This window comes from Medicago truncatula, chromosome 3 (assembly GCF_003473485.1).
Source record: "Medicago truncatula cultivar Jemalong A17 chromosome 3, MtrunA17r5.0-ANR, whole genome shotgun sequence".
NCBI lineage: Eukaryota > Viridiplantae > Streptophyta > Magnoliopsida > Fabales > Fabaceae > Medicago > Medicago truncatula.
In genome coordinates, this window is record NC_053044.1 from 27,117,950 (window position 1) to 27,129,919 (window position 11,970).

At 33.8% G+C, this 11,970-nt stretch overlaps 3 protein-coding genes across 3 annotated transcripts; 2 read left to right on the forward strand and 1 right to left on the reverse strand.

The window, feature by feature from the left end:
* Positions 1-3,208: 3,208 nt before the first annotated feature.
* On the forward strand, positions 3,209-4,060 carry LOC11438669 (G2/mitotic-specific cyclin S13-7). Its single transcript, XM_039832015.1, has one exon. The coding sequence runs from the start codon at positions 3,209-3,211 to the stop codon at positions 4,058-4,060; it is 852 nt and encodes a 283-aa protein (XP_039687949.1).
* A 2,825-nt stretch (positions 4,061-6,885) lies between these two features.
* LOC112420180 (G2/mitotic-specific cyclin-2) lies at positions 6,886-8,591 on the forward strand. The gene is made up of 2 exons (XM_024778860.1): positions 6,886-7,325; positions 8,519-8,591. The coding sequence occupies exons 1-2, from the start codon at positions 6,886-6,888 to the stop codon at positions 8,589-8,591; spliced, it is 513 nt and encodes a 170-aa protein (XP_024634628.1).
* Positions 8,592-9,999: 1,408 nt separating this feature from the next.
* Positions 10,000-10,786, reverse strand: LOC112419793 (uncharacterized). Its single transcript, XM_024777704.2, has one exon. The coding sequence runs from the start codon at positions 10,746-10,748 to the stop codon at positions 10,230-10,232; it is 519 nt and encodes a 172-aa protein (XP_024633472.1). The 5' UTR covers positions 10,749-10,786; the 3' UTR covers positions 10,000-10,229.
* Between the last annotated feature and the right edge of the window lie 1,184 nt (positions 10,787-11,970).

Consider the following 11,970-nt stretch of genomic DNA (forward strand, 5'->3'; position numbering starts at 1 on the left):
GTGAGAGAAATTTCCAAAATATATTTGGAAAGTTGCAATGGTTAAATTGACAAAATTTTATTCTGTAAACTACCAATGATCGATATGCTTGGTGTGAATGTCCAAATCACGTCAAGAATTTCATCGTATCCTAAAGGGAGCGAATTGGAACTAAAGGTTAGCGTGTCCCACACACGGTTTCGAATTTAGTGAACACTTCATCATGTTCTTCATCATCATTTTCTTAGCCAAGTTATTACAACAAACCCCCAACGCATGTTCTGACAATCTTTAAGTTCGATTTAAGATTTATTTGTTGTTAAATAATGGTTGCATCATTAAAGATGGTAATGACTTTCTATAAGCATGCATACTTGATAAAAATGTCTGGTGCATCGAAAACAATTAAAAATGCTGCAATTAAATATAGTTTAGTTTTTATTTGTAGTTCACGCATGGAAATGTTTTTGTGTATGTTGATTTTTATCATATTAAATTTATTGGGATTTTGTTGAATTGTTTGGTGTATTGAAAACAATTAAAAAATAGATGAAGAATAAAATTAAGTTTAGGTAGGTGTACCATAATCGCTGGAATATGTTATGAATTCAATCTTTAATCAATAGAAATATATTTAACAGATAAACACTATCATCTATCCATATTCATATTACGTTATAAATTTATGAAAATATTAGTGTATGTTCATTTCATGACATTATGATTCATGTTGTTAATGATAATTGCATTGAACTTATTTTTGATGCATGGCAATTCGTAAAAGCAAAGCAATATCATATCAATATTGCGTAAATTCATAGTATTTAGAAGTTATTATTTGTTCATGTTAGAATTAAGAATTGATGTTAGATTTATAAATGCATGATTTAGAAACTATTTAAGTTTGTTAATTTTAATAAACATTAAAATGTTTGGTGATAGAGCCTGCTTGTGAAAAAATTGGTGTTTATTTTCTTCATGAGTATCACCGTAATATGTTATGTATTGTGATGTGCCACAATTTAAAATGAAGGCTTAATTAATTAATTGAACATGCAGTCCCTTAATTATTTTTTCAAATCGCCTCATCTTCTATCGTAAAGAGTTTTACGTATTGCTATGCCGCCTCCACAACAATAAAGTGACCTCAAAGAAGCAATATGCAGTATTAGTCACGCCTTCAGCCTCAAAGAAACCTCTCTCGGCTTTTCCCATCGCAAGTTTGAAGTAGAATGAGTGAGGATAAGAGATTTGACACCGATATTTTTGTGTATTAATCTCGAACCACTGATGACATCAAAGAGAGAGCGGTTCCCAACTAAGTTGCTACCCTACTCTAATTTTTGCCAAATGCTCATAAATATTATTAAAAAAAGGAAAGAAAAAAAATACATAAAAACTAGGGGACATAAAACTAACTAAAACCACACAAGTGTGTAAATCGAATTAATCTAAAATTAAGGTCTTCGATGCGGTGATTGAACCCTTTGTAAACACGGAGGCGGTTCATGTACCATCAACTCCTGCAACAATAGCAGCAAGCTAAACAGCCCTTTCGAGCCTCACAGTCCAAATCAAACAAAGTGAATGACAAATCTTAAGCTGGCGAATGAATCATCTGCTAACACAGGAACAATTCAAGATCCATCAACTCCCTGCACGACAGCAAGCATTAACGAGTAGAGAGTGGATTCGACCGGCAACACAGTAATTGATGAATCACATGCACCAACCATTTACTGCGATAATCCACAACAAATTAATAGTCATTTCTTGCCTAACAGTCCAAATTCAATCACCATAGAACACAACTCCAAAGCCATCAACTATGATGCCCTCTGTGTAGCTTATCAGGATCTGGAAATAGGTGGTACAGAGAACCATCGCTCTCGTCGTACCACCACAACTAGAGTTACATTTTGAAGGAGAAAAAAGTGTCGTCAACAAAGGGGTTTGGAGTGGTGGAGATAGGCGGTTGTGGGAGGGCTGAGTAGTTTAGGTTGGAGAGTGTGCCAATTCAATTCGAAGGAATAAAAATGTATTCTTTTGACGCCAGATCCATGAATGAACTTCTTAGGTAGGGGAGGGCTTTGCAAACTAACATGATCATAGTAGAAGTTATATTCTACGCCTTCTATGAAAAAGAAGTAGACAAAACAAGTCAACAAATTCAATTCCTACAACACTCGATCCAAAGGTGGCTGAGCAGCTTTTTTCCTCTTTGATTTTTCTTATTTTTTCTTGCTTCTTTAGGGTTATGGCTTAACACACACCCACCACACCCCATCCGCCACCCCCACCCCCACTCCCCCTCTTGTATATATATACTACCTTTTCTAATAATATATTATGAGTAGGCAGCATAGGGGGTAGTTGGGATATTTCAGACTCACCTTGATGCATCACATATCCCTGACTTATAAAAAAAATTAAAAAAATAATTATAGTTTAATTTTACTCAAATAATTACTTAATATTTTCTATATCAATTATTATTTAAAAAATTATTTAAGGGTTTAGGGTTTAAAAAGGATATAGAAAATCGGCTACAATAAGTTTAGGTGAGTTTCACCTGCAATCACTAAGGTCGGGACAAACCTCAAGCTCAAAGAGCATTTACAGAGGTACTTACAAATCTCCCATCAAAGATGTCGTCCCATCGACATCGAATACTGAATCCACAACCTCAATGAGTCAACACTCATCGACAATTATCTATTAAATTTGAAAAAAGTCATGTTGAGTTTAATATAATTTAATTTAAAATAAAGTTTAATGAAAGATAAAACTTGAAAACAAATTAATAATTAGAATTTCCTTCAAAAAGAAAATAATTAGAATTATATTTAAAAAGGAAAAAATCAATCACACATATAATTACCTCGAACTGCTCTTTTAATTCAAAAAAACTAGTTAGACCAAAAGGACTACTCAATGAGAGAAATCCTACCAAACCGTCAAAAAATAAAATATAGATCCTTCTAAGAAATTTCATACGACCGACTTAGTGAAATTTTATTTTGAGATATATCGGTTTCACTTGAATTAGGTCAAATAGTATAAAAAGCTTACGATAACATTCTTTCAGAAAGAAATCAAAACCCTACGATACACAACCCTAATACACATTCTTTCTTCTCTTCCTCCATTCTCGTTATTTCTCCCTACTACCACTGTCCCTTTTCTCTATCGTTTTTGCTTCCCACTGCAACTCTCTTGTTTCAACAACATGCTTTGTTTTCACTCCAAAGTTTCAAGTTTACATGATTCAGAAAAGCTCATCTCCAATGAAAAAAAGAAGTTTAGTGATTATGATGATGATCTATACAAATTTTATCACCTTGAAGAGTCTCAAATCCAGGGAAACTCAAACGGGTTCAAGGTAGATTCTCAAATTAGAAAGAATGTCGTAGATTGGTTGATACAAACACACTACGAACAAAAGCTGATGCCGGAAACGTTTTATCTCTGTGTCAACATCCTTGACCGAGTACTTTCCAAAATCAATTTTGAAGTCAAGACGATGGAGAAACTTAAACTCATCGGTCTCTCTTCGTTGTTGTTGGCTTCCAAATATGAACAAAGAAAAGCTGTTGGTGTTTACCACGTCGAGTACATGGCTGATTATATTTATATGCCAGAAGAAATATGTCAAATGGAGAAGCTTATCCTGCAAGAACTTGGTTGGATTTTAACGGTTCCAACACCTTATGTTTTTCTTGTTAGAAACGTAAAGGCATGTGTTTCTTCTGATGAAGACAAGATCATGGAGAACATGGTGTTTTTCTTTTCGGAACTCAGCTTGACAAATCATTCCATTGTCTGCGACTACAAGCCTTCATTGATTGCTGCTTGTTCCGTGTATTGTGCAAGGTTTGTTGTTGAAAGGTATCCCTTTTGGAGCAATGATTTGAAGATGTGTACAGGGTACTCTGAGGAAAACTTGTTGTCTTGTGCACACGTTATGATGAAATCGTGCATTCAAATTTGTGGAGAGGGAATCATGGAAGTCTTTAAGAAATTTTCAAGTTTATATCAATGTAGGGTTTCATGTGTTGCTCAAGAATTTTTGAAAGTTTAAGAAATTTGTGTCAATATGATCACATCCTGTTAATTTTCGTTTCATCATTGAATATAAAAAGTTAAGTACCAATTTTGTCGGCTTCTGTATTAAATTGCTTTAATTATTCCCATCTCTAAATTTGTGGGATTTGCTTATATTAATGTTGTTATGTTTTTATTGGATTACATTGTTATGACCTGATTGATTCTGATCCAGAGGAAGTATATCTTTTTTTTGAACAAGCAAAAATTCCAGACATCAAAACGTTCAGATCTGTACCACTACTCCCAACTCCGGCACCAAAACACAACAACCATCATTATTATCCCGTCAAAGAAGAAAGTGTAGAGAGGGGGAGACGCCGGCGGCGAAGAAAGGGTAGAGAGGGGGAACTCCAGCGGCGACGACGCGGAAGAGACGGAGGGTGATCGGAGAAGAAAGAGAGAGCTGAAGAGAAACAACTTTGTGAGGAAGAGAGGTTTTTTTTTTGTTACTAAGAAAGAAAGAGAGGTTTGTGGAGAGAGAATGATTTAATGGCTTAATAAAAAAAAATAAAAATTAAAAGACACGTGGGAGGATGCATATGGGGGTGTATGGGAAAAGTGTGTCCATGAATAATAACTCTAGTTTTTAAATTTCCTATGGTTATGGTGATTATTTGAATTTAAACTTAAATTTGAAAAAGAATTGAATTGATAAAGATACATATCTGCACAAAATGTAGTTAAGTGTTCGTTAACTTTAGACTTGTCTTTGTATCATTGTATAATTTTAATTTTTCAAAAATAAACTTACTCATTTGATTAATCAAATAGTAGTCAATACAAAGAGGAACTAACTCAAAATAAAGGTGACTAGCAAAGAAATGGTTGCCCTTGCAAAGGTGTGAGCTACCATATCTTTTATCTCTTAATAAACTTAACCTTAAAGTTTAAACGTATAGACATACAAGACACAACGCGAGAAACAATAGTGTTAAACTTAGAAGAGCCATGATGATTCGAGAAAGTAGCATTCACTATATTTTTAGAGTCACACGGAAAAACATCCTGATCAAATCCTCTAGTAGTTGCAAATTGTATCGCCTCAAGTATAGCAATTGCCACACCTTCTATCTTAAAGAGTTTTACATATTGCAATGCAGCCTCCACAACCTCACAAAACCGGCTTGTGAGGTGAGGATTGCCCCCACTTATAAACAAATTGTCAGGCTAACTCCTAACCGATGTGGGACTCTTAACACACACCCTCACGCTCAGGATTAGACATCTGAAGCGTGAACATAAATGACGGGTGGCCCGATAACGGAAACCTGACAACAAGTGGCCCATAATTGTGAAAAGGCTCTAATACCATCTTAAAAATTGTGATTGGACCTAACACAATCTCACAAATCCGGCTTGTGAGGTGAGGATTGCCCCCACTTATAAACAAATTGTCAGACTAACTCCTAACTGATGTGGGAAAGTGGGGGTGAGTAAGTGTTGAAGACGCGTGAAAGCAAATAGAAGGAGATAGGGGTGAAATGAGAAGTAGTGAGAGAGTGATCGCATGACTAACTTAAATTGTGTTTTAATCTTATCCCTTGTTTTTAATCTAATGGCTGCAATTCATTCTTACGATTCTCGCATATAATTATCATTCTTATTATGAAATTTTTGGTTGTAGATTTAATTTTTAAAATAAAAAAATTAGGACTTTTTATAGCACTTTTCTGAAAGCCTTGTTAAAGGAGGATAGTTAAGGTAGCCCTTTCCAAAAAACGTTAAGATACATTCGTTTAAAAATAGCACGCTATATTAGCGCTTTTCTGAAAGCGCTATTGAAACGCTGCTATTTAATAGAGTTCTACAAAGTGCTATTATAGGGGTTCTTACCTATAACGGCAGGAACTTTCATAGGGCTTCACAAGCGCTATTAAATTGGGTATTTTACAGTAGTGTCAGTAGGGTCGGGACAAACCTCAAGCTCAAAGAGTGTTTCCAGAGGTATCTACAAATCCCCCACCATTGATATCGACAATTGAACCCACAACCTTGAACATGAGTAAACTCTTTACCAACTTAACGTTCATCGACAATTACCTCTTAAATTTGATAAAAGCCATGTTGAGTTTAATATAATTTAAAATAAAGTTTAACGAAAGATAATACCTGAAAACAAATTGATAATTAGAATTCCCTTCGAAAAGAAAATAAATTACATTTAAAAAGAACGAAAAATCTCAAACACACACGTGTGTGATCGTTGCTTCTATTTCGCACACCTTGTGCGGGGAGAATCGCAACGATGTTGTTAATATATATCATTTTGGTTTGTGGAAGAAAAAAAAAAACCATAAAAAAGACTACTCAATAAGATAAATCCTTCCAAACCGTAAAAAAATAAAATATAGATCCTTCCGAGAATAATTAGGAGAAAGTTAGATGCTTCTAAGAAATTTCATACGACCGACTTGGTGAAATTATATTTTGAGATATAACAGCTTCACTTGAATTAGGTTGAATTAGGTCAAATAGTTATAAATAGCTTGCTATAAGAAAACAAAACCCTACATCTCGTTTTTTCTCCCAACTATCACTCTCCCTTTTCTCTATCGTTTCTGCTTCACTCTTGTTTCAACAACATGCTTTGTTTTTACTCAAAAGTTTCAAGTTTACATTGGTTCTGAAAAACTCATCTCCAATGAAAAAAAGTATAGTGATTATGATGATGATCTATACCAATATTATCATCTTGAAGAGTCTCAAATCAACGGAAACTCAAACGGGCTCAAGGTAGATTCTCAACTGAGAAAGAATGTGGTAGATTGGTTGATACAAACACACTACCAACAAAAATTGATGCCGGAAACGCTTTATCTCTGTGTCAACATCCTTGACCGCGTACTTTCCAAAATCAATTTTGAAGTCAAGACAATGGAGAAACTTAAACTTATCGGTCTCTCTTCATTGTTGTTGGCTTCCAAGTATGAACAAAGAAGAGCGGTTGGTGTTTACGACGTTGAATACTTGGCTGATTATATTTATATGCCAGAAGAAATATGTCAAATGGAGAAGCTTATCCTGCAAGAACTTGGTTGGATTTTAACAGTTCCAACACCTTATGTTTTTCTTGTTAGAAACATAAGGGCATGTAATTTATCGGATGAAGACAAGATCATGGAGCACATGGTGTTTTTCTTTTCTGAACTCAGCTTAACAAATCATTCTATTGTGTGCGACTACAAGCCTTCTATGATTGCTGCTTGTGCCGTGTATCTTGCAAGGTTTATTGTTGGAAGGTATCCCTTTTGGAGCAATGATTTGAAAATGTGTACGGGGTACTCCGAGGATAAGTTATTGTCTTGTGCCCATGTTATGATGGAATCGTGCATTCAAATTTGTGGAGAGGGAATCATGGAAGTTTTTATGAAATTTTCAAGTTTATATCAATGTAGGGTTTCATGTATTGCTCAAGAATTTCTGGAAGTTTAAAAAATTTGTATCAATATGTTACATTTCATTGTCCGTCGGAAACTAATGTTCACATCCTGTTAATTTTCGTTCTGTGATTTAATATAAAAATTTAAGTACCCGTTCGGCTTCTTTATTAAATTGCTTTAATTATTCCCGTCTAAATTTTATGGGATTTGTTAATACTAATGCAGTTATGTTTTTGTGATTAGTTTCACCACTGAATTGGTCTACTGTACTGTGATGAATGAATTAGAGTATAGCAACATCAGGACAGTTAAGGTCGCATCTATTGGCTTATGCACATATATACACAATTTAATTCAACCAAATCTCCATCATGTGCTTCTGGTCCTTCCCCTTCGTAACATCTAGTTTACATACTCTTACGAGTATCTGTTATGTGCTCAACCTGTATTTATTCACAGCTTAATTTATTTTAGTTAAAAGGGTAAGTACAATCCATAAGGTTTAAACTTTCAACTGATTTTTATCAAAATCCAAAAAATTTCACTTCTATTTGATCAAGCATGTAATACTCAGATGCTACTAACTATATGATGCAGACCACACTATAAAGGTTTTATAGGTCTCTGCAACAACATTGTATGTTAAATATGGTATTGACAAAGGATAAGCTATGGCTTATGCAATTAGTTTGTTAGTGAGTTGTTACTTGTGCAGCAAGTTAGTTTGTTAGTGAGCGGTCATTTTTTCAAAAGGAGCAATAATTCCATTAAATCTGCATATAATGTCTTAATGGAAGTCCGCAATGTGGGGGTGCAGCTTCCCGGTTAAAATCTGTGGCATAAATGTATTCCGTTAAAAAAGTGGCAGTGTCTGCATGTAATGTCTTAGTGTAAAGTGGCGAGAAGGAAGGAAGGGGAGGTTGTTTTGTGGTGCGAGGTAGTTGGTCAAATAGAGGCACGGTTAAGAGTAGCATTTGATATGGTGGGAGGATTTTGGCAGTGGGGTTTTAAGGTTTATGCTGAATTTTGTGTGTGGCTGTTACTGTTTGCAGATTAGGTAGTGTACGTATGCAAGTGCTGGTGGTTCTTTTGTTATCTGAGAAGCTTTGGTTCGGTACGGTTTAGTCTCTCTGGCTGATTGCTGCATATATCTGTGTTTCTGGTTGGTTTTGGAGTGGTGAATTGGCAGCAGAAGGTGATGAATTGATGACATTATTTGAACCTGTAATCTTGCAATTTCATGGGGTTGTAGCAGAACAACAGCATCTGTTTTGTTAGGAATTGGTAGATATACGGCCAGGCGTTACATTTTTTCTTTACTGAAAGATGTTGTTTTTTAGTTCGTGGAGTTTGTTAGCTTTTGGTGATAATAGTGAGCATTTTATTTGTTTCAATTGGAGCTTGGTTGTACTTTGTAAACTGGTTGTAATTTCGCTCGGTTCTTGCACATCTGGTTAAATGATTATAGATAGCACAGACTATAAATAGTTGTGATATCATAAGACAATGTGCAAATCAGATTTCATTCAATACAATTGTTAAATTTCTTCTTATGTCAAGTTTGTTTTAAAATTACCTCAAAACAATGTCTCCATTTGCACGCAGGCGTGCATAATTGAAATCAACCAAATCTCAATCACTTGATCTATTTGAAAGAGGCATGTGATGTGGGGAACACAGTTCTAAATTGAGCTGCAAGTATGACTGCTATATAAAGGTTGCAAGGATATTGTACAATATCAAAGTTTGCACCATAACAACAACCGCAATTTATACACACGAGTTAGCAATCATTTTGGTCATTGAATGTGTCTGGCGCTATTGCTATAGTCGTTGAACAACCAAAATTACAAAACCAATCTCAAATGTGTCTCTTGTTAGTCAGTTTGATCATTGAATGTATTTTTCATCAGTTAAGTTGATCCTTGAATATGGTTTTTATTAATCAGTTTGGTCTATCGATTTGCTAATCAATTTAGACTATAATAACATTGTCTCACACATTTAAGAACCAAAATGACTATTCAACCATAAACATTCACGCGTTTAAGAAACAAAATAACTATTTACACTTAAACACGCACACGAAGGAAAAGAAGAATCAAAGCATTTGCACAAATAGGAGTGACTCTCATCCATTATATACAATCTCAAAGTGTTCTTGCATCAATTTATCCTATGTGCACAACATTTTATTTATCAAGAAATATAACATGAAAGTTTAAGAACTTTTTGTTACCTTGAATTCTTACACCACTGGCTAGCTTCAAATTAAAGTCATAGATACTTCAAATAAAAAAATAAATCATATATCACAATGCAATGGACTTTTTCAACTCACAAAAAAAAAAAAATGAAAAATATAACCAAACTGTATCACTTCTGGTTCATTCACGTCCCTTGAGGAGAGAATCTCTCATATTCTATCCTCAAAAATACATAGTACAATGGATTCATAGAAGCTATACCAATAAGGGATTGAAACATAACATAATCATACAATCAATACCAAAAATTCATGCAACATGGCAGATCAAGCATTCTTGTCTCAATGAAAATCTGTTTGTTTTTTGCATTGTAAATTTACTTTATTAAACGACTGACTCTCCCTCCATATACATCATCACACCAAATTAAGGAGACAATAAAATTAAAATACATCCAAACCAAAATCAACCATCACATTCTTCTTCTCAATTTGGATAGTTTTCCCAAAATAACAACCATGAAAGGAATGCAATTCAAAGTTGAGTAAATAGGCAATTACCCCTGATTCCCCGTCAAATAGTTCGGAAGTTGAGTAATAGTTTCGTAAAGAAGCCCATAAAGGAATTTGGTTTGACGGTTAAATGCAGTAACATCAGGGTTAACATTAACATCGCATCCCCTAAGAAGATCACCAGCAGTTACGCAATCATAACTAACAATACTAGGATTTCCATCAGCAAAATCCCAGCAAAATTTGAAAGTCACAACTAATGAACTATAAGCATCTGCACAATATGTGTCAAGCTTTTTAAAGAAAGCTTCTCCTTCGACAGCTTTTTTAATGGCGATTTCAGCGACAGCCTTTGAGAGTTCTGTCCAATTCTTGGCTTGCGCGGTTTGTGGGCTTGATAGAACCTTGCTGCATTCTACCTTGTTGGATGAACCGTCGCAAAGTAAGGAAACTAGTGGTACTCCTCCTCCTCCTAAATCAAGAAGTGTTGCATTTGCTGCAAATGGTGATTGAGAAATTAGAATCAAACCAAGGAACATGGAACAAATTGTTAAAGAATTCATTTTTTTTTTTTTTTTAATTAGGGTTCCTTGGTTTGAGGAAGAGTGTGTTTGGTTTCACAGGTGTTGGGGTGTTTTATAGTAAATGAAATTCTAATTTAGGGTAATTAACATATTTTTAGCAAATCACAGCGATTGTGATGCTTGGGAAATGGTGATCCAATAATCTAGATTTCCCTTCAATGGGGTTCGCTGGAAAATTGAACACTTGTGTCATTTTCCTCTTTATTATGGGTGTATTGAATTGAAATTTCAAAGAATTTTAATAGACTTTTTTATGAAAAGAAAATCTTGAGTTATTGAATCAAGACTTTTATTGAATCTAAATAAATCATGTGGTATTCAATCAAGACAATTAAGACTTTTTTTTTTCAAGACATCAAAATCCGTTTGTATTCAATTAAGATTTCTAAGAACTTATAAAATGTCTCGTGGTATTGAAAATTAGACGGATTTTAATGGATTCATTTGTGTAATGGATTGTGTGAGACTTTTTAGTTAAAATACACTCATCCAACAATCTCAAACAAACTCTTTAGATTTTGTAACACTCTTCCAAATTTTTTTTATTTTTTTATACGTTTCTTCCAAATTCTTTTATGTTCTATTGTAACAATGGCAGGTTATATATTTTGTTTGGTTATTGTCAAAATCATCATGCCTCTAACTTGCACTTTTCTTAACATAACTTTTACGTTCATTAAAAAAAAGAACGTACTGTATAATATTGTGGTTAATTTATCATCTACCTATATATCAAATTATTATAAAAATCACAATTTTACGTTCATTAGTATTATAATAATTTTTCTACTTGCATTTTTCTACCTGTAACATAATTTATTTTTAGGTCTATTTATTTTGATATCATATGTTCAGAATTTTTAAGATCAATCAACATGCTAGTAGTATATTATCTAATAGTCTTTTTCTGAAGAAATATTATCTAATAGTCTATACACTCATTGAATCAATGTTTTTTTTTTCAGTTGATTAATAACTGTACTTTTGTTTTTGAGATTTTTTGGCAACTCATCTATACATCTAATAGTATTATACTGTACTGTATCTTTAAATTTATTGACCCTTTTAAAATCTTAAAAATCCTTTAAAATCTATATCATGAATCCATTAAAATCTTGCAAATAATCTTGATTGTAAAAAGTCTTTTAAAAAAAGTCTTTTGAAATCCCACAAAATCAATACAATCCAACAAAGTCTTTTA